This window comes from Pseudochaenichthys georgianus, chromosome 21, assembly GCF_902827115.2.
Source record: "Pseudochaenichthys georgianus chromosome 21, fPseGeo1.2, whole genome shotgun sequence".
NCBI classification, from domain to species: domain Eukaryota; kingdom Metazoa; phylum Chordata; class Actinopteri; order Perciformes; family Channichthyidae; genus Pseudochaenichthys; species Pseudochaenichthys georgianus.
This window is the reverse complement of record NC_047523.1, coordinates 26,621,717-26,649,178: the sequence shown is the minus strand read 5'-3', so window position 1 is coordinate 26,649,178 and position 27,462 is coordinate 26,621,717. Positions and strand designations below refer to the sequence as shown.

The 27,462-nt window shown below is 41.2% G+C and overlaps 2 protein-coding genes across 2 annotated transcripts; one reads left to right on the top strand and one right to left on the bottom strand.

The window, feature by feature from the left end:
- The first annotated feature begins 618 nt into the window (after window positions 1-618).
- On the top strand, window positions 619-21,348 carry LOC117466326 (vang-like protein 1). The gene is made up of 9 exons (XM_034109521.2): window positions 619-719; window positions 5,797-6,046; window positions 7,352-7,520; window positions 14,313-14,741; window positions 15,724-15,899; window positions 16,562-16,695; window positions 18,665-18,815; window positions 19,279-19,513; window positions 19,628-21,348. Exons 2-9 carry the CDS (start codon window positions 5,976-5,978, stop codon window positions 19,886-19,888), a joined length of 1,626 nt encoding a protein of 541 aa, XP_033965412.1. The 5' UTR covers window positions 619-719; window positions 5,797-5,975; the 3' UTR covers window positions 19,889-21,348.
- Window positions 21,349-21,444: 96 nt separating this feature from the next.
- casq2 (calsequestrin 2) lies at window positions 21,445-27,000 on the bottom strand. Its single transcript, XM_034109522.2, has 11 exons — window positions 26,459-27,000; window positions 24,851-24,935; window positions 24,600-24,700; window positions 24,380-24,491; window positions 23,834-23,907; window positions 23,629-23,759; window positions 23,482-23,527; window positions 23,335-23,389; window positions 22,461-22,561; window positions 22,297-22,371; window positions 21,445-22,210 (listed from the first exon to the last, which is right to left on the bottom strand). The coding sequence occupies exons 1-11, from the start codon at window positions 26,693-26,695 to the stop codon at window positions 21,923-21,925; spliced, it is 1,305 nt and encodes a 434-aa protein (XP_033965413.1). The 5' UTR covers window positions 26,696-27,000; the 3' UTR covers window positions 21,445-21,922.
- Between the last annotated feature and the right edge of the window lie 462 nt (window positions 27,001-27,462).

Below are 27,462 nucleotides of genomic sequence, written 5' to 3'. Positions count from 1 at the left end.
AGTGCAAAAAGGACCATTTTCATTATAGTTAGAAAAAAGGCCCTTTTCCCCTATAATTTATCTTTGTCTTTTGGCAAGAGATGGACTGCCTCAAATTAGAGAGTGTAAATCAGGATTGTCTGGCAGATGTATGCCTCCAAAAGTCCAGAGGTGACATGTCTTGACCCTAACAATGTCTCAAATGCACTGCTGCTGCTGTAAGTCAAGACAAGATACACCTCAACGCCGTTTTTACGTTTCTCTTCTGAAAAATGTATGGAAACCTAGAGAATACACCTTTCAGAAGGCTTCCATATCACAGTAGTTTGAATTTGATGATAGCCTGTACAACCTAGTGTAACTTAGTGTCTCTGCACATACACCAGTCTATACAATGACTGTCAACGTCAAAGTGACAAATAATAACCAAACACATTTGTGAATGGAGGGGGGTTTCACACACTGATTCACAGAGAAAATAGAAGACCTATAGCAAGTCTATATCTGACGTACATAACGCCCTCTTGTGGGCAACAGCTGGAACACTAGTTTTAGTGCACTTGAAGTGTATTGTACCTCCATGCTGCCTCTCTCTCTGGTACCGCTAACCACAATGGCCAGGCTCTTGTGAGGGAGCTGCCCGTGTCAGTACAGAACGGCGCGCCTCAGCAGCAGATCCAACCAAACACTGACACCCAGACGCAAGTGGAGGAATATGACACACTTCTGAGAAAAGAAAGGTAGGTAAATGAATTGATTGTCGCGATGCTGCGTTCATTACACCGGGTTTATGTTTCCAAACGCCTGAGACTCAACCTTTCGCAGGAATTACTGATGAAGTTCAATGCTGCCGTCGTGGAAAATGGTTTCCTTCTCTTCAGACAGATGTAGCATTTAGTGCTCCTATCCGATATTTATAAGCAGGTAACCTTGCCGATTTGCATTATTGCTATATGGGCAGTGTTCCTTTTTTAACACTGCCCCTGTGCCTATTACTGTAGTAGTAGTAGTAGTAGTAGTAGTAGTAGTAGTGTGGATAAATAGATAGAACCAGAATATGCACACATAATTTGAGGTGATAACCTGCTGTGGTTAATGGTGTTCAGGATGTGACAGAAACCAGATCTATTGTAACCGAAACTGCAGCTGAGTAACAGAGAAGTAACATCACATCCCTAGCTTTATCTCAGACCCTGGAGCGAGCCTCTGAAATAAAGGGCGTAATATGCAAACGGCTGCTGCAGGGTGATGGTGTGTGTCGCCATCATCAGCAGCTGTCTGGAGAGCACACCACTGGGCACAGCTGGATGAGGTGACTATGACTGAAGCCTCTTCACGTGCCTCCTCTGGCACTATATGTGCTGTATTCTTTATTATCTCAGAGTCCTGATGCTGCAGTGTAACTGTTCGTCCCCTACAGACATGTATTATTGATTAGTGCTGAAAGGTCCTGTGCACAGAGGTTTAGGATATGGGACCCCCAGACGAACCACCCCCTGGAATAATGGAGGCTATTTTCGCCATGAATGATCAAAAGAAAGGAGTGTCAGCACTGCTTTTGTCATTTTTTTCTTTTAAACCGTGTATTTTTTCTGGCTGGCAGTGCATCGAGTTTAATGAGAAGTGGAACTACCTTTCAGCTACCTTTAGGCTACTGAGGCGCATTAGGATCCTGCAAAGCTTGGATGCACACTGTAATGCGTGATGCATTGTAGAGTAGTGTACAGCACTGTATTTACAGGCATAAAAGCACTGCTCTTAAAGTAGGAATGTGGTGAGTTATCTCTCTCACCACTTCTCTCCCTCTACTGTACTTTTATTTAGTTCCACATGAGCGGATCAGGGAGGGAACAAGTTTGCATTCCAGAGAACTGTGTCAGGTCTTAACTTTCTCCTTATACTCTGTGTGTGTGTGTGTGTGTGTGTGTGTGTGTGTGTGTGTGTGTGTGTGTGTGTGTGTGTGTGTGTGTGTGTGTGTGTGTGTGTGTGTGTGTGTGTGTGTGTGTGTGTGTGTGTGTGTGTGTGTGTGTGTGTGTGTGTGTGTGTGTGTGTGTGTGTGTGTGTGTGTGTGTGTGTGTGTGTGTGTGTGTGTGTGTGAAAAAGCATCAGGGTGGGAGTGGCTGAGACTCTCACAAGTCACTCAAAGGTCAAAGGTTTTCTCTCCACACATATCTGACAAATACCTTTGCACAAGGCATCAAATGTCACAGCAAACAATGAAAGAAAGCACACAGGAAAATGACATCATATACCCCGTTGGCGAGGTCCAAGAAATAATTTCCATGGGTGTTACATGCCGCCATGTCTTAAGCTCTATTGGGTGATTTTTCGTCAGTTAACAGCGTTGTTATAATGCAGTTAGGCAGCAGCTGTTCCTCTGGGTTATCTGAAGCCCATGTAGGGATTGGACTTACACACTGGCACACACTGTGTCAGCCATTGTTTGATTTCAAAGCGGTCCTACATAGCCTACTGACCCGTGTTACTTACGTGTCTGTTCATGTCTTATATGCCAGAACAGGTGTCATTACACTACAAATAATATACAGATGAAACAATTTGTCGGTAATTATTATACAATTTGTGCATTGTCTTTGGAAGTTATTTATAAAAAAATAGCTACAATTTAGTGGTCATTCACTGAGACTATTTTCTTTGATAGTATATCGACTACTGTTGGCATTTGAACTGTTGTTTGGTCTAAACTAGCAATTTGAGGATGACCCCTTGCGCTTAGGAAAGTGAACGGTTAATCAGTTAATAAAGAAAATTATGTAGAAGGGGCTTTGCAGATTGTAGATTGCTTTGACATTGTGAAAAACGATAGAGAAAATAAACTCACCCAGCAAACTGCCAGCTGCTGCATCTGGCAGATTATGGCATGATGCCACCAGGGCAGGGCGCACATGAAGGAAGCCAGGCACGAGGGCTAATGGGTGTGAGGGTGGGCACAGATGCCATGGTAACCAGGCCTCAGCATGTGCTCTGGATGAACTACGAGGCTGATCTGTGCCATTTAGGGTGCTAACATTACATTGAGCACTTTATGGAATCTGAAATTCCACACCTCTCTTTCTCTGCCCGGATTGGAGGCCAAAATGTGAAGCCAAGGACATTTAACTAAAACCCAACATTCTTATGTGTTATTATTAATTCATGCGTTGAATCAGCGGGGAAAAATACTGCAAATAGCCTAACCTACAGTATCAGATGTTAAAGATGATGAAACAATGAGTCCATCATAATGCATGTATGTACCCCTGAGCCTTCCAGTAGCTCCCACAGTGCACTAAACAAACACACTAATGACTGTTTGTTTTACATTAGTGTCACTTTCTGCCCTCGTGCATCTCATGTCGGTGCAGCCAACCAGAGCGGTCTGCAGCTACGTCTCACTAGAGAATCCCTTTTTCCTCCCAGGGTTCCTCACAGACGACTACTGAATTTGTTGGATGGACGGACTCCGAATAAGCATGCAGCGGCTCCTCGTTATGCTTTATTCATAGTTATCCGATGGTTTGTAACTGATAGTTTTCTTTACCCCCTGGCTGCGATTTTCCACATGGCCTGGTTCACTATGCCTCTTCATGCTCGTCTCGTGGATGAGTGGCTTCCCAGGGGAATCATCTTGGCCCACATACCACGGCCACGCGTTCAGAGATCAGCACTCAGGGGGTTAACAGCTTTCATTCAAATCATTGGCTCATTCATTTAACCATGCGGGCGATGGGTGTGATGAGAGACCATTGTTTGCTCTTTGTGCCCTCAAAGTGTGCCACCCCCCACCTTTACTCTCGCATACACACACACACACACACAGACACACACCCACACATACACACACCAACACACCCATTACACAAATTTACTCTCAGCAGGGGTGATTGATTATTGCTGCTGGATGGGGCCTCCTGTGTTGCCAAGGAAACAGTGGACGCTCCAGATGTGTGTTAGGGATGAGAGATGTGACCCTCCTCTGTCAAAACTCGGGTTCATGTTTAAAAATTGATGCTGTGACACAAGCTTTGATGCTGTGAGTGGTCTATTCAAGTACAATATTTATGGAAGTCCCAAACATATATGCAGCTCTGCCTTGTTCAGCATATGTTCCCCTGCTTTTAATAGCAAGAGTTGATTCTGACTTCTTATTCACGTTCGATCTACTGTTGTCACAACACTGTCGTTTGCAAATTATTTTTGTCTGACATCTGTCCTCCTGCCAGTGGTGACGTTTTTACATAATTTATATGCGTTGTATGACAATCCTAAATGGAAAAACTGTGGTTTCTTATTTGCACTGTCCACATTTCCCATGATAGGTAATGTAGAGAGAGAGTAACATTCAACCCCAACTGCATCATCTTTATGGAAATCAGATACATTACAGTTTCTCCCTCTAACCATCATTCTCACAGCATGATCTCCAGGCAGCTGCGTGCATTCACATCCTAATGTGCTGAATTGGCTGTTTTTCTGTTTATATGCATCACTGGCTGCAGAGATAACATTATAGTCTGAAAATGACGGGAAGGAAAATAAACCGGTTAGTAAAATGAGACTGGGCTGGGGATGGTGATTGGCAGGTGGTTGTCAGGACAACAGCAGGGAGACAGACAGAGTGTAGATTGAGGTCTAAATGAATGGTCATGCATGGTGAAGCCTGGAGACGTCCTAATTCATCACACTGCAGACATTAGGGCCCAGGAAGTGAGTCTGTCAAACCGCATAATGAAAAGATAGAGAGGGTCTTAACATACAATGGGGGATTCTTTTATTTTATTATTGAAATTGTGAATAGAGTGGCTATTCAATAAATAATTGGCAATATGGCCAAAATCTTCCATCAAGATATAGGTAATTTTATATATCAACATGTTATATAACACTATATATAGCTATATATAGCCCCACAATACTTGACAAAGCCTTTTTTGTATACTATTGTGTGAAATAACCCTGCAATAAATAAAAAGTGCTATACATACTAATTTTAAGAACTTCAGTGCAAAATGAAAAAGAAATACACAGCCAAAGTCTATATTGTGATAGAAACAATATAGAAAAATATATACTATAGACATTTGTATATTGTTTTGACAATAATGTCATATTGCCTGACCCTAGATTGCAGTATTTTTTATTTGGCTTGATTATTTGTCTTTCTGTTCTTATTATTGTTTCAAATATGACATTGAAACTCTTTTCTTACTATGTATATCCGTGGTGCTAGTAGAAACTGGTTCAACTGACCTCCATTTTCTTCCCTAAACCTCATGTCTCTAGGACTATGAAGTAATTCTTTATTTAAACTTCATTGAACCAGGAAGTCCACATTACTTTTTGTACAAGAGAAACCGGGACAAAATGGGGGGAATTAGGAGACAGTTTGACTTTATTACAGCCTTCATGAAACATGCTATGAATGTGGGCCTAGTTTTAGGGTATTGTTTCTAATTAAAATGTGTCTCTTGAATGTCATTCCAAGCCCAGTCTGCAGAGTATACTGTAGCAATGTGGCTTTGCAAATAGACTCTTAAGATTATCAATCCTTTATTTTATAGAGGTACAGCAGACAAAGCATGGTCCAAACGTTCATGAAAGACAATCTTATTAAGTACCTGCCCCTTCTGTCCCAAAGCACAGATAATGAAAATGGATGTTGTCTCTAATATTTTGATTATTAATCATGCTGTAATTAAAAACAATTATAAACAGCAACATGTGCAGAAATATGTTTCATGACTAACATAAACAATACATAATTTGTTCTGAATTACAAACTGTTGACGCCTGATATTCTTCCTCTCCATCTCTCAGGTCAATGTGGACACGACAGCAGCTCTCTGGGGTAGTTGTCGGTCGTCCTGGATTCCTGAGGCCCGTCTCTATAGCAACCCATTCCTCCTCCTGAGTACTGCTGGCACCTTACCCTCTCCACCACACAACAAATCTCTCCTCATCCCCCTGGCCAATCGCCAGCCCTGCACATTGTTGAAATGGACACTGAGTCAACCCACTCGGGCTACTCCTATCACTCCAGCCGCTCGGGGAGATCAAACCGACATGGGTATGTTTCCTGTCTGCCCGCCTTCCCATCTGACTGTCTGCTCCTCCACTGTGTCTGGCTCCCCCCCCCCCATGATAGGGCTTTCTGCTACATCCCTCGCAGCATCTTTTATATTTTTCCTTTTTTTTCATTTTCAGTCTTTATTTCGAACAGATTAAAAATAACAAATGTGAAAAATAGAATACTGTATTGTTATAATACAGTATTTATCCACATTCATGGTAATATTTATATACTCAACAAAAAAAAGTCTTCATATTAATAATAATAATAATAATAAATCTCTCATATTTTTCCAAAAAAGTGTTTCTGTACATCCTTTTAAACTGAATTATGCGTGTGCTTTGTTTTAACTCCTATATAGTATGTCATGTAATCACTGCGGTGCTCATTGTGTTTGTTGTGTTTTTATTCAGTTTGTGCGGCTCACGTGTCGGTTGCATCTAAATAAATCAGCTGAGAGAGAGACAGTAGAGAGAACCAGCTAGAGATTGAGAGCAACAGAGCTTGTGGATTAGGGTCGTCACAGCTGAGTGACTCTAACCTATTTCAGTGATTCACTCGGCCTATCCGGCCAATGAGAGAATCGTTGTATTCCCATCCTATGCATTCCTCGATATCCACCCCCATTTCCACCAGCTATTTACAAAATAGGAATGCAACTAGCAAACATTTTCCACATTGAATCATCTGTTCTGGGTCAATTCATCAAGTGTCAGAATTATTATATATATATATATATATTTGGCAAAGAAAATGGCAATTACACATTCCCCAATGTCAATGGTCTTCAGAGGTTTTGATTTCTCAGACAAATGATCCAAACCCAAAGATATTGTGCCCCCAGGTAACTCACCTAGTAGAGTTCTTACTGAAGTGACCCCGGTTTAAGTCCAACCCATGGCCCTTTGCTGTATGTCTTTTCCCTCTCTCCCTCTTTCCATTCCAAATCTAAATAAACACAAAGATATTTGGTTTATTTATCATAAAACACAAAGAAAAGCAGCCAATGTTATGCACATTTTGAGAAGCTTGCACCATTTAAGTAATACACTAATGAAACTGATTGTTAGGGTTTTGTCAATCAATCAAATCAAACAATTAGAATACATCAACACATCAACAAGGCTGTCAAATTGTGAATTGCGATTTTAACTATTTTCCTCAAATGTTATAGACGAAACAATAAGGAAAACCCTCCAGATTAATCAGAAACAACTATGTAGGCACATGGTGTATATGTTTTTGATCTCATGGCTTCACTCCTCTGCTGACATTCCTAATCTTCATCGTGTGTTTCTCTAGCGATCGGAGTCGTGAGCGCCACAAGGCAAGCAGTAAAGACAGCGTTCGCTCGGAGAGGTCCGTCGTCATCAACCCCCCCGACACGCCCTCCCAGGAGTCCCCCGTTACCAATGGAGAGCCCCTGCCAGGAGAACCCACACCAGCAGAAGATCAGGGAGATGATGCCCAGGTATTTTCCATGAAAGTGTACAAAAAACTGTGAAGGAATGAAGGCTGTTTTTTAGAAAAGTCATTTATTCCTTCAGAATCTCAATCTGCAGTAATCCATCTAGTATGAACTCTTCACCATGACCTTTTTTAAACCCGGCCTCTCGGCAGCTGGCTGCCCATTGCCTCAGCGCCTGACACATAATAACAATAGTGACGAGGGATCAAATAGGTCAGAGGATTTGCGTCCCACTTCTAGGCCTGGACGGATTTGTACGGACAATGCTGTGGTACTGTGTGTGTGTGTGTGTGTGTGTGTGTGTGTGTGTGTGTGTGTGTGTGTGTGTGTGTGTGTGTGTGTGTGTGTGTGTGTGTGTGTGTGTGTGTGTGTGTGTGTGTGTGTGTGTGTGTGTGTGTGTGTGTGTGTGTGTGTGTGTGTGTGTGTGTGTGTGTGTGTGTGTGTGAGACTGGGTATAACGGTCATACAGCCTGATCGCTTTGAAAGCAAATTTGTACCAGTTATTCTGAGCTGATTTTTCTGAGCTCTGCAAGCAAGATAAGTAGAAACAGGGAAGTGCAATGCTGTGATAATGCAGCTCAAAGACAGAATGGGTATTTAGCTAGGTCAACGCAGCTGGGATTAAAGATGCTTTTATGCCATGATCATTATTTAAAATGAGGAGATCAATCACAGTCATCAAACGTCAGCTGTAACCAGCAGTTGGTTAGCTTAGCTTGGTATAAAGGCTGGAAACAGGGGGAATAATGGCTAGCCTCGCTCTGTTATAGCTCTGTTTTTGTATTATACTTACCAGCAACCCTTAAATTCTCTAATTGACTGGCCATAAACCCTGGTAATCTGTAAAATAACTAAAGTGTAAAAACGGCCAGTTGAGGTTTTACATGGCGTTATGTGCCAGACTATTTCTTTTGACACGAGCAGGACTTCCTGTAAACTATCATCATGATATCACCAGGCATAACCGCTCATAAAACAGCAAATTGTTGTCTTTATAGAATTTTTTTTAAAGCTATTTAACACACAAATGAATTTACATTGTTGATTAGTGAGCTTGAGAAGTGGTGGTATGCATTTTTGTGCTATATTTTCATAATTGATGCTGAACTTAATACAGTAGCTTCGGCTTAATATTAAAGAGGCAGAGATTTATGTTCTCATCTAACTCTAAACAAGAAAGCAAATAAGTGTATTTTCCAAGATATCAGGCTATTCCTTTTATTGCAGAGGTTCAGGTACAATTCAAATGAAAGTTAAGAAAGCTGAGGTAGAAGCAATAAGACAACCTAAGAAAGAGAAACAAGAGTCATGTGTATGTCTCTTTAGACAAAACTCTGCCTAGGGCTGCATTCACAGGCTCTCTGACCTACTTGAAATCTATAATAACGAAAAATAAGGTTTTGTCATTGTGTATGCATTGTTGGTTTGAGAAGAAGGAGACAAGCTGTGTATGTACAGTGGCTGAAAACAATCTGCATTTAAACAAATTACCCTAGAGAATAATTAGATAAAAATAAGACTTCAGTTAGATTTATCGACTCAATTTTGTAGGTATGAACTATTGTGTAGTCTCCGCTCAGAATCCCCTTCTGGCTGGGCAGACACATTCCACAATGTCATGTGACTGTCAGCTCGTAGCATACGTCCGTCGTCCATTGTCCACAATGTAAGGTAATCTGCTATTGTATTGCATTAGCCCTCCAGATATATGTGTCCAAATGGCACAGCAGCAGCAGCACCATCATGACCACCACAGTCCACCCCTGACTGGGCTCTTCTGGACCTGTAACACTAACAGGCTCCGCTGCAAAGAGACATTCTCACAGGCTGAGATTCGCCTCAGTGTCCAGCCAAATGCCACTTTGAGAGAAAACTGATATGAATAATCCGCCATGTTTACACGCATGCCCATGACATAAGGATACGGTCTTGGTGGTGGTGTGTGTGTGTGTGTGTGTGTGTGTGTGTGTGTGTGTGTGTGTGTGTGTGTGTGTGTGTGTGTGTGTGTGTGTGTGTGTGTGTGTGTGTGTGTGTGTGTGTGTGTGTGTGTGTGTGTGTGTGTGTGTGTGTGTGTGTGTGTGTGTGTGTGTGTGTGTGTGTGTGTGTGTGTGTGTGTGTGTGTGTGCATGTGTGTGTGTGTGTGTGTGTGTGTGTGTGTGTGTGTGTGTGTGTGTGTGTGTGTGTGTGTGTGTGTGTGTGTGTGTGTGTGTGTGTGTGTGTGTGTGTGTGTGTGTGTGTGTGTGTGTGTGTGTGTGTGAGTCATACGGAGGGCGCCAAGTCTGTTACTGAGACTGTCCATGCTGCTTTGTGAGACTTGATGCTGTGACTTTGTGCCAGAAGGCAAAAGCTTCAATTCACAATGTTAGCTTTAGCAGCGCCAAAGCGTATGGAGGAAAAACACATTCTCCTGTTTTGGCACTTCACACATTGCTTTTGCACCTTTTTTTTATTTAAATAGATGTTCCTACACACCTATTAATTGCTGTTACCCTCACATTTTGTATGTAATGTTAAATTAATCGCCACAATTAAAAGAATGAAGTTAATTATAGGAAATCTGCCAAGCATTTATATTAATGTTATTGGTTTTTGCTCCAATGACTTATGCACAATGACACTACACGCCGCCAAACATACCAAAGTGTAAATGTCCTCCACCCAGGCCAGAGGGGCTTAGCTATTGTGTTTTGTAGCTGGCAGACCGTTGGTGTGTGTATGTGTGAGTCTGTGTGAACAGTGCTAATCAGTATGTTGTTGTGTTGTTGTGCTTTGTGAGGGTGGAACAGGCCTAACAATAATCCATGTTCACCCTTTGCCAGATGAAACGACTGCCAAGCAAGCAGCAGCACTCATGCTCCCCCCCCCCTTCTTTCCCGTAAACCTTCTCCGTTACATCCTCTCTCAGTGACTTCCTCTTCCTCCTCACTGTACTGTACTGTATGTAGAGATCAGGCCTGATTAGTAAGGCATTAATCTGTAAGGATTAATCCACTGAGGTTTAATGGCTGGTTTTATCAGTGTATTAGCTCAGTGAATGATACACTGTTTCTTTCGCTAGAGACGTTAGCATGAACGCTTGTCTGCATAAAGGAAAAAGCTGATTTAGAAGATAAGGGTGCATCCTTTACCTGAGCTTACTGAAATGTCTTTTTCACAGCAGACATTTTGATTTATCAGGAGGAAAAGCACAGTGGTTACTAATCAAATGTAAGGTGGATCAGTTCTATTAAATGTTTCAGTAAGCAGTGACAGTGAGGCAACACACGCAATACGAGGAAATTCATTTCATCATTCACACCTGTGCCTTTTATTTAGTGACATGTCAAAATGTCTTCCTTGAAAAATACCCAAGACACCAAACCAGGTGCCAATCTTGTTCATGTTTGTAAAATACAGGGAAAACATTCGGCTATATTTACTCTTCTTCTTCCTCCTCTTTCATCTGACAAAACAGTGCCTGAGAGCTCACATCTGGTGTGTCTCTGAGTGACACAAATAGTCTCAGCTTCTCATGAGCGCATTATCACCACTACTATAGGTATAGCCAAACTGGAGATTTAGTCATTCTCGTTTACATATGTTTCTGCTTCTTTTGTCAGACATCTGAACAAGTATACAATACTGATCTGATATTGGCTGATACAATAAACAAACAGCATTTTAAGCACCAAGTAGAATAAGTCAATTAAATATTTTATGATGGCGAAAATCTACATTGTCCACATTATTCCAAGCAGCAGGAGTTTGTATACGTCTACTCTGAAGGACATTTATTGTTTGAGATAAACAGAAGCTTCATGTGAATAGAGGGACAAAAGTGAGAGAAATATAAACACTAGCCCACTATGACTTCACCTCCCGCTTGGATTATTGTAATGCACTATATATGGGGATAAGTGTGTCCTCCCTTGCTCGCCTGCAGATGGTGCAAAATGCAGCAGCACGGCTACTAACTGGCACACGCAAACACGAGCACATTTCCCCCATTTTATCTTCACTCCACTGGCTGCCCGTACATTCGAGGATTCATTTTAAAACTCTTTTATTTACTTTTAAAGCCCTCAATGGCCTGGCCCCGCCCTACCTCTCTAAGCTGTTACACAGCTACACGCCCACTCGCACTCTCAGGTCAGCTGATCAGTTGCTCCTGAGGGTGCGCAGAGGGGACCGTGCTTTCTCTGCTGCCGCCCCTAAACTGTGGAACGACCTGCCCTTGCTAATCAGACATCCCACACTGTCTGTTTTTAAATCCCGTCTTAAAACCCACCTTTTCTCCTTAGCATTCGTAAACAAGTAGATAGTTGCTGTTATTTGCTTTCAGTGGTCTAGTGTTTTTATTATATGGCTGTTTTTATGTTTTTTATTTTGTAATTGTTACGTTTATTCTGGTTTGTTTTGTGTTTGTATCTTTTTTTTAATGTATTTATTTATTTAATGTTTTGTGAGCTGAGCTGTGTGATTTTATATTGTATGTATCTCTCTGTACAGCACTTTGGTCTGGAGGTTTTAAAGTGCTATATAAATACAATTGGATTGGATTGGATTAGATTAGAGGCAGGATATATCCGCAAGTATCAACTGGGCAAACTTTATCTGCTGATGAAAACTGTGTAATGCTGTCAAACGCTTCAGAACAGGTAAATAAGTGGACCTTAATTGGATATTATTGTTTAGTCAACTACAGTTAAGAATAAACTGTCAAGCTTAATAGGATATTGTTTTTGTATCCCCATTTGTTCTGCTCTTTGTCCAAAGTGTGGAATGACGTTGATTGTTCACAGAGCCTGTCTTGGTATCCTCTTAAAAGAGTGGGCTTGAGACAAGAGGGAGACAAAGAGGAGAGATGTGAGAGGAATTGAAATGAGACACTAAATGGAGTCGACAATGCACTTACTGACCTCTGGCCTTACACATTACTCTGGAAGACAGATACCTTGAATTAATGCTGATTCTGCATACTCTCGTCTCCTTTCTTATATCTATACCACACCTTAAACCACGTCTACCTTCCCTCTCACTTTCCCTCCCTCTCCTCTTCCATGCTCATTCATCTTCTGGCTCCTGTTGGCTTCCCCTCCTCCACCATGGCTGACTTAATTAGCTGTGAACATTAATGGGGGGCAGCATTCATATTTATGCACGTATTCTTGAGGCATTTTCCTGATTGGAAATATGCAAAATGCAATGTCAATTTCACATTTCACATTCCACAAATAGCAGTAGGATTAATTTAACGTAATCTACTAATGTTATATTAACTTCTTAATAGGTACAGTTTAGATACACACGCTCCAGACAGGTGAGAGTACATATGGCTGTCGCCTGTCTGTGTTACCCACAGCCTGTCTGGTTTCCCAGCAGCTCCATCAGGCCCGAGTGGTGCGAGTTTGGGGCTTTACTGTCTGTTTGATGTGCTTGTGTGTGTGTGTGTGTGTGTGTGTGTGTGTGTGTGTGTGTGTGTGTGTGTGTGTGTGTGTGTGTGTGTGTGTGTGTGTGTGTGTGTGTGTGTGTGTGTGTGTGTGTGTGTGTGTGTGTGTGTGCACATGTGTGTGAAGCCACGAAAGCTTATCTGCTCAGCTTGTCTCTTTATCTAGCCTCCATTCCTCTCTCTGCAGCTGCTCCTCCTGTGATTGGTTGTAGTCGGAGGAATACACGATGCAGTGACAATGAACGGCTAATTATCTGAATTCATGACAGGCACATAATAAAATAAATACTCCCTGTCTTTCTTTTTGGGAAAGATTTATGCTTAAAAGGACCCTGCCCGGCTAGGAGAAAACAACCTGGACTCTAATTTGCAATGACGGGCCTGGAAAGCTTTCTTTTGTTGTTGTTGTGAATCACTGTGTGTGTGTGTGTGTGTGTGTGTGTGTGTGTGTGTGTGTGTGTGTGTGCGTGCGTGCGTGCGTGCGTGCGTGCGTGCGTGCGTGCGTGCGTGCGTGCGTGCGTGCGTGCGTGCGTGCGTGTGGTATCATCCTTCTAACGTGAGCGTTCCTGCACTCCCCATCCTGTCATCTTATATGACTTCAATGGGACTTTGAAGGCCTGTCATAATGAGGCAAAACTCCAAGAAACCCAAACATCTCTTAATGACATGGAGGATCTGCTGTGTGCACGGGGCATAACATTAAGAACATGGAGGCATTTTATGAGTTGATTTGCCAGTTTCTCATGAATTTGACTTTGATTTGCCAATTTAGTCAGCTATTTTATAATGACAAAGAAAGACATCTCTCTTACCTTTTGTGGTATTTAGGAATGTAGATAATGATAGTTTTCTTGGCCAGGGTTTTAAGATATTTGTCAGTGAGATGTTTACCTCGACACCAAGACGATAGAGGTGAAGGAATTTATTTTCTGCTCACAGTTGCTGGCCCATAATGGATCAAATATCTATGGATAGTATGAAAAAGGGCTCATTCATACATGCTTGTATTACTCACATCTGTACCACTTAACTCCAGCTCATTCTTTATTCCCAAAGCAATTAACTCATTCACTTGTAGCAGTTTTTAGTAAAAAATAAATAAATAAGAAAATAAAAACAGTGGCACAGTTTTCAATCGTGTCGTATCATATTGTACCGTATCGCTTCGACCTGTTGGTGAACATAGTGTAACAATTATGATACTCACAAGACCAGAAGCTTCAATGGATGGAGAAACAGTATTTTGAGTAATGTGGGTGAATCAACATGGACACATTAAACCAATGAATCCCTTGAAGTCTTGTAAGATACCTTTCCTTCACCTTTCTTTCTTTCTTTCTTTCTTTCTTTCTTTCTTTCTTTCCTAGGATGATAACTGGGGGGAGACCACCACCGCAGTGACAGGCACCTCAGAGCTGAGTATTTCCCAGGAGGAAGTGGTTGGACTGGGGAAGGGATTGCACGACCGGACTGAAGATTTCCGCCGTTATCTTCCCCTGGCTGTTGGCTCGTTGGTGGGGCTGCTGGTGCTGGCCACGCCCCTGGCCTTCCTGCTTCTTCCGGTTTTTATGTGGCCGGACAGGCTGCAGGCTTGTGGCACAGCCTGTGAGGGCCTCTTCCTCTCCCTCGCCTTCAAGCTCCTCATCCTCCTGATGGCCATGTGGGCCTTGTTTCTCAAGCCGGGCCGGGCAAGCCTGCCCCGAGTCTGTGTGTACCGTGCCTTCCTCACCACCCTCACACTCCTGCTCACCATGTCTTATTGGCTCTTCTTTGGGGTCCGGATCCTTGAAGCACAGGTGGGTTTGAGAGCGAGCCACAGCAATAACGTTTTTTTGATGGCTTTCAAGATAACACGTACTCTGATTTTTTACAAAGTTATTGATTTATATTGCTGTTATTTAAGCTTTTACATTATATATTTTTTAATTAAAGTAAACAATCAAGAGTTTAATGTTCTTATTTTCACAGAGTTTAGATTAATACACGTTGTGTTGTTTGAAAATATTGAACAATTAAATATCATAAGCCATTCTCTATAGCAATTGTAAAGTGTGTTATTGCCACCTATTTTGGCCTAAGAAATGACTTAATTGTCTTTTAACTTGGCTACCAATTCAAGAAAAAAAATGTCTTTCAATTGTTCAATTTAAAATAAGATAATCATTCTCAATGACACGTATCTAGTTAAGTATTTAAATGGGGAAAAAAAGTTGTTAATTCAGCAGTGAGTGTTTTTAGAAAATAAATTATTCACAAAGCATACATAACAAAATAAACACATCTAGGTAACCTATACGTTTACTACATAACAATTGCGAAATCCAAAATGAAATAATATAGTAATAATAATAATACAAATACAAGAATGGATACAATATTAATACTCAGGTATACATTAATTGGTCACAAAAAATGTTTAATGGATTAATCTACAGATTATTTTAAAGTTTTACCCTCGATTTACGAATCAAAGGACAAGGCAAGAATAAACTTGAAATGAAAGCAGCCCATGAGGTCAAATCTTACCTCATGGGTAAGATTTGACCCATGTTCCTTATAAGTCTTCCTTAATAGTATTCTATACTCTACCCATTTTTCCCATCTTTCCTCAAAGATATGTATTTGGTTTCTAATTCTCATAGTTGTTTTATCCATTCCATACATTTCATTTACTAGGTTATTCCATTTACTCCAAGTTATTATCTTTTAGCCAATTCCTTGTAATTCTTTTAATGAGCAGTGAGTGTTTTAATTAAACCTGTGATGTGTTCTGAGCAGGATGAGGACTACCATGGGATTGTCCAGTTTGCAGTGTCCCTGGTGGACTCCCAGCTGTTCGTCCACTACCTGGCGGTGGTGCTGCTGGAGCTCCGTCACCTCCAGCCCTGCTACAGCGTGTGTGTCATCCGCTCCACTGACGGAGAGACACGTCACTACAACATAGGACAGCTTAGGTACACAAACACTATGTTTACCCTCCAATGTGCTTTAAATAGTTTCTAATGAAAAAGGAAAGATCGAAGAACAAACTCTAAATACGAGCATGTTCTAATTTACATGTGAGTGACCTTTCTGTACAGTACACACTGAGGCACACACACACTAGCACTTGGTCACACTCATTATGCTGTTGAAGTATGCATGTAATTGGAGGCCAATGTCCACAGGGAGGACTGACTGGCATTGGCGGTAATTGAGTTACTCATCGGCCTCTTCGTCTAGTTTGCCCAAGGCGAGCTATTCTAGGAGTTTGGGGGGAGGGATGACGAAGGGCCGGACACAGGCGCTCGTCCTTTGGCTGTCTTACTCTGTTACTGCGCTGATTGAGTGTGTGAATAAGACAGGACTAGGGGACAGCTGTGGTAACTATAACATGTTTGTGTAATAAAAGAATAGTGTGTGAAATAAAAAAGACCATAATGATTGGTTCTGCTGCATTTCATTAGGACCTTTTTTAGTTGTGTTCCGCAATATAATTAAGGTAAAATGCTAATTGGAGAGGTACACCTTATGTTGCTTTTGGTTAGGTACTCTAATTGAGCCAACATTTGAATTCAGTTTCTGTTGTATGTTGTCTCTGTATTTACTCCCTACATTTCTTTCTTTTCTCACACAGCGTTCAAAAGGCCGCTCTAACCATTTTGGAGTATTACTACAGAGATTTCCCTCTCCATAACCCAGCCCTTCTCTCTGCCTCAAAGCATCGGGCTGCCAAACACCTGGCTGGGTTGAAGGTCTACAACGTGGATGGTTAGTCCCAATTAGGACCTCCTATAATTTGCATTATTTCTGATGCTGTCCATCTCAGTGTTTCATTGGCTCCAGGGGCCAATTAACTGAGAGTTTTAACATCTCACTTATTTCAAACATTAGCCACACCACAAGGCTCAGTTTGAAATGAGATCCAACATCTATGGCAACAATCAGTGACACATGCTGACCAGTTCCTTTGCTAACAATTCTATGGAATGATTAATGAGAAAAGGGAACATTTTAGAGACTTTAATATACAGCAGTGAACTAACTGAACAATATCTGTATGTTCTTCAGTAAAAGGAGCTGAACAGTGTTATGTGGCTTCTCTACATTTCAAGTCATACTTAAAATAGACAGATTTGTGCAGAAATTAATCAACATCTATCTGAAGTCTGATTATTTGATGGAGCTGTTCCCTGTTATACTATGTCAAAAATAGTCAAATTCTATTTTTGACATAGTATAACAGAGACCTGATTTTTTATTCTGACGCCCCTTCTAAATACTGGTTGTGATGTTTTCTGTTTTCATCTCCATCTCCTCCCTGAGCAGCTTTTAAAAACAAACTGAGAACATACCTTTTGGACAGTAAGTACAGTTAAAAGTCCCCAAGATCACTCTACCCAGCACTTTATCACAGGAAGCCACTAATTTCACGGTTCAGTTCCCGGCATCTTTACTGCACCCTGAAGCTTTCGTCTTTGACACACACACTCAGACTCACACAAACCCAACTGTGGCGCTACAAAGCTTGTGATAGGTTCACTGTAACCACATACACCCTGCCTGTAATAACACTTATTTCACTACTCCTGCTGTTTAAAGGGACCTCCACTCACCACCAGTAAATGCCCCACCCGCTTCACAGCACAGTGCATTTGATGATGTATGGCAGAGAGGCAGTATGGGATATGGTGTCCTTATAGCACCTCCCACCCGCCCCACCCCCTTCCCTATCAAAGTGCAGTGGAGAGGCCTCCCGGGGGCCGTGGAATATCAAGCCTTAAATAATTCATCAGAGTAACTCTCATTCCTCACATTCTCCCACATCTCTCATTCCTCCCGCTCGGCTCACTCTCGCTTCCCTTTTTTCTCCCTCATCTTTCTTTTCATTTTTCACTCACTTCCACCACCCCCCCTCCCTCTTCCTCATTCACCGTCATTCAAAGACGCTCAAAGAGACCAGTGTTTACCCATGTTTTCCGTGGAAAATATTTACAATGCTCCCTGTGTAAATGATCTTCTCTCAACAGTATTCACAACAAGCATGGTTTTTCACCCATGTTTTATTGCTACATTCGGATTCCCATCTCACCTGCTCACACACATAAATGCACATATGCAGATGAGATAATAAAGGATTTATATCCTTACCTGACCTGCAGCGTTTACTTTCTATAACCTCCCCCAAACTGTACTGACCTTCATTAATATGGACCATGCAATACTCCCCCACAATAAAACCCCAGGAACGCTAATATACTGCCGTACAAGCTCCATTAGCTTTATGGGTTTGTCAGACTAACCAATACATTCACAGATCAGACAGCAACCATGGCCTTTGAAGTGTACAATTATGAATATTCAATTTACCCAGCAGGTTTCTGTATCAGAGAAAGATTGACGCTTCAAGTGGAAATTGCCTCTTTGCTCATTGCTAAAATGAACATTCTCTGTGACTGAGACACATAATCTGGAAGGATGCCCCAGATAAGTAACACGGATTTACAAACTTCCGTCTCAAATCTTTCTAAAACCTAACACTGGAAATAATACTGTCGAAAAAGATTGATTCATAGCAGTTTTTCACCTCCAGTGATTTGTGCGGTCTGAGCTACCATCTGACCTTTCCTGTCCACGATTGAGTGTGAGATACAGTCCATTAATCAGAGTTAGACCCTGGCTCGGGCTCCTGCTCACAATGATATAACCAATTTGCTTCTGTCCTCTCCTTTTGGTGCAGCCCCGGGGAACACAGCAGGAGCGCAGCCTGGTAATGGAAATCAGTCCCGGGCCATGGTTACAGCTGCCACCAAACGCAAAGACAGCGCCCACAATGAGCTGTACTACGAAGAGGCCGATTACGAGAGAAGAGTCCGTAAACGTAGAGCAAGGTGAGTGAAGGGAACAAAAAGTCACCATGTCTGAGGGCAACTAACTGATCTATAGACTATTTCAGACATCTCCCTCTGCATGTAAATGTGATTGGAATGTTGCATGTCCGTCTGAATCCACATCTTGTTTCTCCTCATAGAATGGGTTCACACATTTGTTTAATGTGTCTTAAAACAGTAGTTAGGGGAAATCCATGAAACATTGTGAACTGTCAACCTTAGGATACTGTGGACATCCTTCCTCTGTTTGATAATATACAAAAACTACCTCATCACCACTGTGTATCCAGTCTTTTCTCATCATTCTATGCTCATGCACGGTCTTTAGATTCACAATTTCATTAGACTAAGAGAGAGTCAAGGATTACTCGATACTATAGTATTACTTACTGTATTAAACACCAGTGCCTAGAGAGCTGACATTAAGCTCCCTGTTAATGTATGTTTGTCCCCTCTCTGTCAGGCTGGTGGTGGCTGTGGAGGAGGCCTTCACACATATCCGGCGGATGAAGAAAGAGGATGAGCAGGCAACACCGTCTGACATCATGGATGTGCGTGAAGCAGCTCTGGCTATATTTCCCTCTATGGCCCGTGCCCTGCAAAAGTACCTCCGCACCACCAGGAGGCAGCACTGCCACAGCATGGAGAGCATTCAGAAGCACCTTGCTTTCTGTCTGGTCAACAACATGAGCCCAAAGGTGGGTTCTGCTTTTGATTTGTAAAGCACCCGTTCGTTTGAACCTTTCTGAGGATTGTGCAAAGTGATTTTCTGGGTAAACATGTTGTATAATTGTCTGTTTCTGTGTTTTCAGGCCTTTCTTGAGGGCTACCTGGCTCCTGGACCGACCCTGCAGTACGGGCCTGAGCGCTGGATGGCTGACCAGTGGACTTTGGTCAGCGAGGCTTCTGTCACCAGTGGTTTAAAGGAAGGGTCAGATTTCCTGCTGAGATGTCTTGACTTTAACTTAGCTGTGACTGTCAAGGGCATCCCTTACATCCGTCTGACTGAGGAGTTCATCGACCCCAAGTCTCACAAGTTTATACTTCTGCTCCAATCAGAAACCTCAGTTTAACACAGTGCTGGATTTACAGGACAATTTTTCCAAAAATAACTTTTTGTACTGTTTTTTTGTACTTTATGCTTGTGTAATTTTCCACATTGAGTAACTTTGTGTCCCTGTCTTTGTCCTGGTCGACATAAAAGACGATAAATGACAGGAGACGGTAGAGATGCTTGGATTTCTCTGTCCTGATAAGTCCAGAACACAGTCTGGTTTTCCTATATGCAGTACAGACGACCCTCACAAATGTACATCTTCCTTTTACTTGCATGTGCCAGGGTGTGCCTGCGTGGGGGAGTTCATGATTTAGGTGGAGTGTGTTTTCACACCTTTAGGGGTGTAGATACCACACCAAATCTTTCTCGACCTGTCTCTTCTTTCTCCTTACCATACTGACCAGGATATTTGATAAAACCCAAACCCTTTTCACCAAAACTTCTCATTTTGAGTCTAAGCCACGATTATTTAACTGTCCTGTATTACAGATTTATGTACAGTATTTATATGTGAATATTTGTTATCCCTCCAGACTTTTTATATCAAAATTGTGCATTGCTTGAATGGTTTCTTTTTTTTAACCCTGTCAAACATTTTCTTTTATTTTGTATCTGAGCTGTATTTGTGAAGATAAACTGGACTGTGAACAGAAGATGAAGAAATGTTTGTAAATGTCAAAATCACTGGAATCTCCTGGACTGAATGCCAACCGAAGTACAGCTGAATATAGATGGTGCAGCCAATAGACACTTGCTATGTGTGGACAGTTAAGTGTGTGCAGTGTACACTGATCTTTTTGTGGACTATCAGAGAGACTACATTTTTGGATGACTAAATTCATGTTCATATCTTGTATTTCACGTTACCATGTGCGCTGTTGAATTTCAGAACATATCCCTACATTTATATCTTAATTCACAGTAAGGAGGGTGTATATTATTTAAGTTCCTGGATCATGAGATAATGTAGAACTTAAAGGAATATTACTTCAGCAAATTCGAGGATTTGGAAACGTCTCACCAAAATATATAGTGACTTATCTCATGCAGGAAAATGCTTAACCAAGTGTTGAAATTGAATAATTTAGTCTAAATTAGCTCCACCGACTGTCAGTGTTTCTGCTTTCAGTATTTTGTCTCAGTGTCACACTACTGCCACCTTTCTACAGCTACTGGAACAGCAACACTGTCCTGAGCATCAATCAAACTGTTAAGTTGTATCAATATATATATCTGTATTCTGAAAACCCTTTGTATTTATGAGGCCTCTTATGTTGTAAATGTATATTTACACAAGTGTTTCTGTGGTCACTGGCGGTGTAGTTATGTTTAGGCTTTTGTGTGTTGATGGTTGTAAATAGCTGTAGACTACACATGTGCCTCAGTCATACATATTTAGGATGCATTTTTTCAAGTGTGTGTGTGTGAGAGAGAGAGAGAGAGAGAGAAAAGGGAACATAATGAAGAACATAAATTGTTAAACGCTGTCCCTGTTTCTTTTATACAACACAACATTCAAAATCACAGCAGCTGTGTCAAAGTCACATTTGTAAAAAAATAAATATTTGTATCAACCTTTTCAAAGGATTTTATTTTTTGTATCAATGATTGATTGAAGTGTTATTTCATCCTGTTAACCTTTGTTATGGATGTTCAGCTTTTAAAACCCCTTTACATTATTAGTTTTACTGTGAAAACGTTGCAGTGAGTACTTTTTTCTCTTGAAGTGTTATGGTTTAAAATAAATATTTTATTAGATGACAGGGATAGTTGACATTTTCAGTGTATTTATAACCTTTGAATAAATATATTTTGTTTGCAATCTCAGGACCCATTCCAGGATTATTTACAATGTCAATTGTAATATATTTTTTTAACATTAAATATATTTATTTCTATTAGCAGGCACATTTTCACTACACATTTGATATTGTTTATTTGTTAAAAGTAATTATTCTGTACACTAGTTTGTAATAAATCCATTGTAAACCTAACCTGAGGGGAAAAAACTGAGCAGAAAAGTCAACATTCACAAGGATTAGACTATGAATTACTCATCATCATCATCATCGTCATCATCATCATCATCGTCATCCTCATCCTCATCGTCGTCGTCATCATCATCATCATCATCATCCTCATCCTCATTATTATTGTCATCGTTATCTTCATCGTCGTCGTCTTCATCATCATCATCGTCGTCGTCATCATCATCATCGTCATCATCATCGTCCTCAGTGTTGATTTTGCCAGAGAGCACATCCTCGATCCAGTCCTCCAGCTCCGGGGCGGTGGGCAGATCCTCCTCGTCGTCCATCTCCATCCACACGCTGTCAGCCTGCTCACAGACAGAAAGGTTAAATAATGTCGGGAGAAACTCAACAAAACATTTGTGTCACGTCACACATGTTGCCAGGGACTCACATCAGTAACGTTGATAACTCCCATCTGTGGTCTGAACAGATCCACCTTGAAGGTCTTCTCCCAGTAGGGGATCAGCTGAAAAGGGGTTAGCGAAAGAAATGACATCAGACCTGCAGCATGTAAGCTAATTCCCATCCACAAGTTTACTTTTCTTGATTACTCACCAGGGGGAAATCATCAGGGTCAATCCAGATGATGCTGAGGTCAGGAAGGTGCGTGTTGTCTCTTGCAACCTCCTTCAGGATCTCCAAAAACTCAAAACCATCTGCAAGCAGATTCACACAACATCAATTAATAAAAAAAAGTTGGTCTCAGAGAAAACACATGTTCACCCATTTAAAGAAACAGTTTGACATGTTGGGGATAAAACGTACTCTTTTCTTTGTAAATTCAGAAGATTAACACCACTCACATGTCAACAGTTTACGTAAAAGGCTACAACTAGTGGGCAGTTGGTTAGCATGAAGACATCAAACAAGGGGGAACAGCTAGCAAGGAAGATCACAAAATCCACCTAACAGCATCTCTAAAGCTAACTAAATAACACATTATACATCATGCTTGAAAGGTAAAAAACAAGATTAGGTCTAAACCCAACACGTTTATTTTGATTTAATAGTGACTTCCTGAAATATTTCCCCCTGCTTTCAGCCTAATGCTAAGCTATGCTAACTCTCTGCTGGAGTGACTGTCAGTGGCATACACAAATGTTTTCGCTTTTTGTATTGCTTTCTTGATATAGTTAATTATCTGTTCTCTTTCTTTATTTATGAGTTTTATTGGATTTCTTATGAGAATTTTAGCATTTGTATTTTCCATGAAGAATTAACCTCAAACTGCCCATATTGTTTTGTTGTACTGTTTTATTATTAGCATGTCAGTCGTAAAGTGGTATGACAGGTGCTACACAATCACAGATTGAATACCAGGGCACTAGAGTCTCCAAACTTCTTGTTGACTAATTCCGTTGTGGATATTGAATGTATTTTACTGTCTCATGTTTATCCCCTTTAATATAGTGGTAAAAGATGCCCTTACCAGGGTCCTCCTCCTCTGCAAAAGCCACAATGTGGATGCCTTCAATGTCATCTTCCTGAGAAAAGCAAGATTTATAAATATCATGTTACTAGTGTCAGTGTAAACTATATGAAACTAAATTAAAGTTGTTTGTCAATCATCCCTTACCCAGGTCTCAAACATATCTTCTGGACGCAGCTTTCTCAGAGTTGGTCTGATAGCACAGAGAATGAAAGTGTTAAAGTGTTATTATAAACAATATTGGTTGGATACACATTTGTCTGATTATTTAGTTAAATATTCCTCTTTGTTTACCGTCTGTGTTCAATTATAAATTTCACCAGCTCCTCCTCAGAGTGAGGCTTGCCGGGGATGGTGACTGGCTCCTCCATGAAGGGCTCGTAGAAATCCACCTCATTCATCTTCAGAGTCAGCTCTTTGGCAACCTGAAGCAACATACAATGATTCAAGAAAAATCATGCTTGCATGTTTACATTTTTTTTTGTGATTTATTACTTACAGATTTCGTAAATGTGGCAAAGAACTTGATGTAGGGCTGAAACTGCTCTGCAGCTTCTTTAAATGCTTCATAGTCTGAGGATGAAAAAGTGCAGTGTGAAGGAAAGAGTTACGTATGTTTATTATTTTTGTTGCAAGCAAATCTGTTTTTTTTTGCAGTCTTGTTTTTCTGGTCATGCATCTGTTTGTGCTTCCTCTGGCTGTTACATGACATTTGCACATTAGGGATCGGAAATAGATGAACTTTGACCTCCAACTAATATTCCCACAGTTGGTCAGATGGGATGTAGCTGCAGCTTAGCACCACAACTAAACTACTCAGCCTGTGAAATGGGACCAAGCAAGGGCAGCTGTGTGTGCAGCAGATGTACAAATTGATCTGTAAACCCATGGAGATGAGGGGGTTAAATTATGTTATAATGAAGGTCATGGGCCAAAGAAAGCCCCTCACAGACCCGGCTAACGAGAGCATTGTTTTGGTAAGCGGAAATGCAAACATTATTTATATATATATATATATATATATATTCATGCCTCACACACTCACGCTCAGATTCCTCGCTTTTGAAGTAGCCAATGAGACGGATGTCTTCCTCCATCCTATCAAAAGCTCTCAGCTCCAGAGCATTTTCTAAAACCTCCACTGGGTCGTCCAACAGCTAGAGACATACATACAGAGAGAGTATGGGGTATGCCTGTAACATTGGCTAAACTGGTGTTGATTTGTGCTAGCAGCTGAGAATCTGCTTTTATACCAGTCTACTTACGTCCAACAAGAACTCCACCAGAATGTTAGCTGAGAGTAAGCCGTCAAACTCAATCATCCGATCGGCCTTGAAAACATACACACTGCCCTCCTCCTCCAGACCTGTCATTGAGGTAAATCATGTTGTTAGATGGATTTATATTGTTTTCTCAAGTTATTTGACTCTTGATTAAATCTGTGATTACGGCCAATCGTTTATCAGGAATTGCAAGCATCGATCTAAAATAGCTTGTGCTGTATCCATATACTCACCCAGTTTCTTTGCTACCTTTGCATCTTTGTGGGAGTCTACCATTCCAAACCCAATGTCTTTCTCCTCCATAACCTGAGCTGCAAGCTGCAGCCACAACAAAAAATATCAAGAAAAACATCATTGTAAAAACAGGACTCAACACATAGCATTGAAGAAATCAAGGCAGTTCATAAATCCTTTCAACTCTGAGTTCTGAGAAGAAGCATAGTAGTTTGGTTAACCCATAATATTCATTTTGGCAGCTGTTGTGAATAAATTACGTGATGGGAGCCCAACTGTTGTGTATGGTCTTAATAATATGATAATAATACCAAAGTGGGCATTAGAGGTGCTCAGGCTACCCAGGGGCCATGGAGACACAGTTACATCATCACCCAGGCTGCCATGAGCTAAATATAGCCAGAGCTACAGTATATAAAATTGTTCTGGCAATTGTTCAGAAGTATAGTAGGTGAAAGTGAGACTGTCTTGATAGAAATTATCCATACACCAAGGTAACAAACATATTCAAAGTGCAATCAATGTACTATATTCAATAAACAGTGAAAAGCTCAATATATATATACAGCTGCATATATGGCGCTATGCAGCAATGTTTTTTACAATTGGGTCACTGTTTTGTTTGCATTGTGCACAAGGCACGCATGTGAGCATGCAGGCCATACAATTCATATCCTGCCATCAGTTTCAACAGCTGACAGTTGGTGTTGATTGCTAATAAACATATTAATGCACAAATGGCAGTGAGGCAGTAGTTAGTAAGAAAACATGGCTTTAAACAATGCTATATTTTGCGTGTTTACAAGACAACTTTAGGGGATGTTTTTATATAAATTACTCTTAGCTTTGTTCATCTCGCCTGACTGATAGTAACAGGGCCCACCTGTGCTGTTTCAAATAGGTGAAGCTAATATCAGTACTGCATGACTCAGCTCAGATTACCTTCAGAGATCAGAGAGCAACTCACCCTTAGCCATGTGTAACATGAGACAGAGCACAATGTTTCCTACAGTATGAGGTTCAAATAAAGCAATGTATTCCAATTATCAGACAAGAACTCTTTAACTGAGCCTCATTAAAAAAAATACTTCAAGTATACCAATGCTTTGACCATCAAAACACTGCATTAGACGAGAATGTATTTGTGCCCTTCAGAAATCATTGCTCTAAAACATAATTCACATGAGCTCTTGACCTAGTGCTGCCATCAGGAGATGCACAGGGAAGGTTACAGTGATATATTTCTGGGGGATAAAAGCACACATTGAATTAAGGTGATATACAGGTAACCTTAAGTGTCAGTACTGCATCCCACTGGACTAAATGTGCTCAGAGAGATACACATTGACCTTGACAAAGCACACATACGAACATAAGGACAGAGTTTAATTCCTCACCAGTTGGCCCTTTTATTATTCGGGCACTTTTGTTGATTTATTACACATTAAACATTTTACAAGGTTCTGTTAAATGGACAACTACTATCCTTTCAGTCAAACCCCTGCCACCAAAATCAACTGTGGCCTTTCCATTTCAAATATATTTGTGTCCTACATCTCCTAACAGCTTTCTTAACATGTTTATCTTACACAATTTAAATACTTTACCTCCAGCACCAACTCTTTCATCTGGAGTTGTTTTTGAAGCTCCTTGCTGTCTGACATGGGCCCATGGTAGAACATGCATACCATGCTGTGATTTTTCAAGGCTTTCTTGTAGTTCCTGTCATTGATGTCTAGGACACGGTCTTTCCCGTCATACTGGGGGAACTCCAGGCCCTTTGCAGCCGGGGCCAAAGGCAGGAAGCTCAGGCAAGGAAGCAGGAACAAGCACAGGGAAAGCATGTTCCGGAGAAACCTCACACCAAAGTCAGATTTCGGTTTCGAAGTATAAAACTACGCAAATCACACCTAGCCCTGTGAAAGGGTAGGGAAATGTGGACGTTTTTGAGGTAAAAGTTGGTCCTTCAGAGGCAGTTCTCAAGCATCCCAAGCTGTGCAGAGAAATTCAAATCCTACAAGCATCTTTAAGACCTGTAGCAACTGTTTCTCCCCCCTTGATCACTCCTTGACACCTCTCTCTGCAGACACAAAGACGAAAGAGGAATACAGTCGAGCCTGTGAGGTGCTGGGGGGTGGATACCATACATAGCAGCACTCCTCTCCCACTACTAGTGCAGGACAGGCCCATCTTTAGGAGACCAGTTGTTTGGATGCTAAAAATAAAGCTGCAAGTGAGAAAGAGAGAGAGCATGTGGGGTTTATTGAGTCGCCCCTGTGATGTCTCTTTGAGCAACTCAACAGGGTGGAAAGAGAGAGCCTCAGAGATTTGGGAGGTTCAGTTATTTTGAGCTTTTAAGTCTTGGGGACCAAAAACACAGACTATGTTTGGTTTTGTGGAAGAGTAAAAAATGGTAGTGTATTTAGAGCAGTGCTTCTCACAGTGTGGTCCGCGGACTACTGGTGGTCCGTGAGCGCCCCCTAGTGGTCCGTGAGTATATTGGTAACATTTCACATTTGAAATTAATTAATTAATTTAAGTTTTCCGCACTCTCGCGGGAATATCTCAGCAACGGAGCGAGCTTAAGTTTCACTTTCAATTGCATGAAATA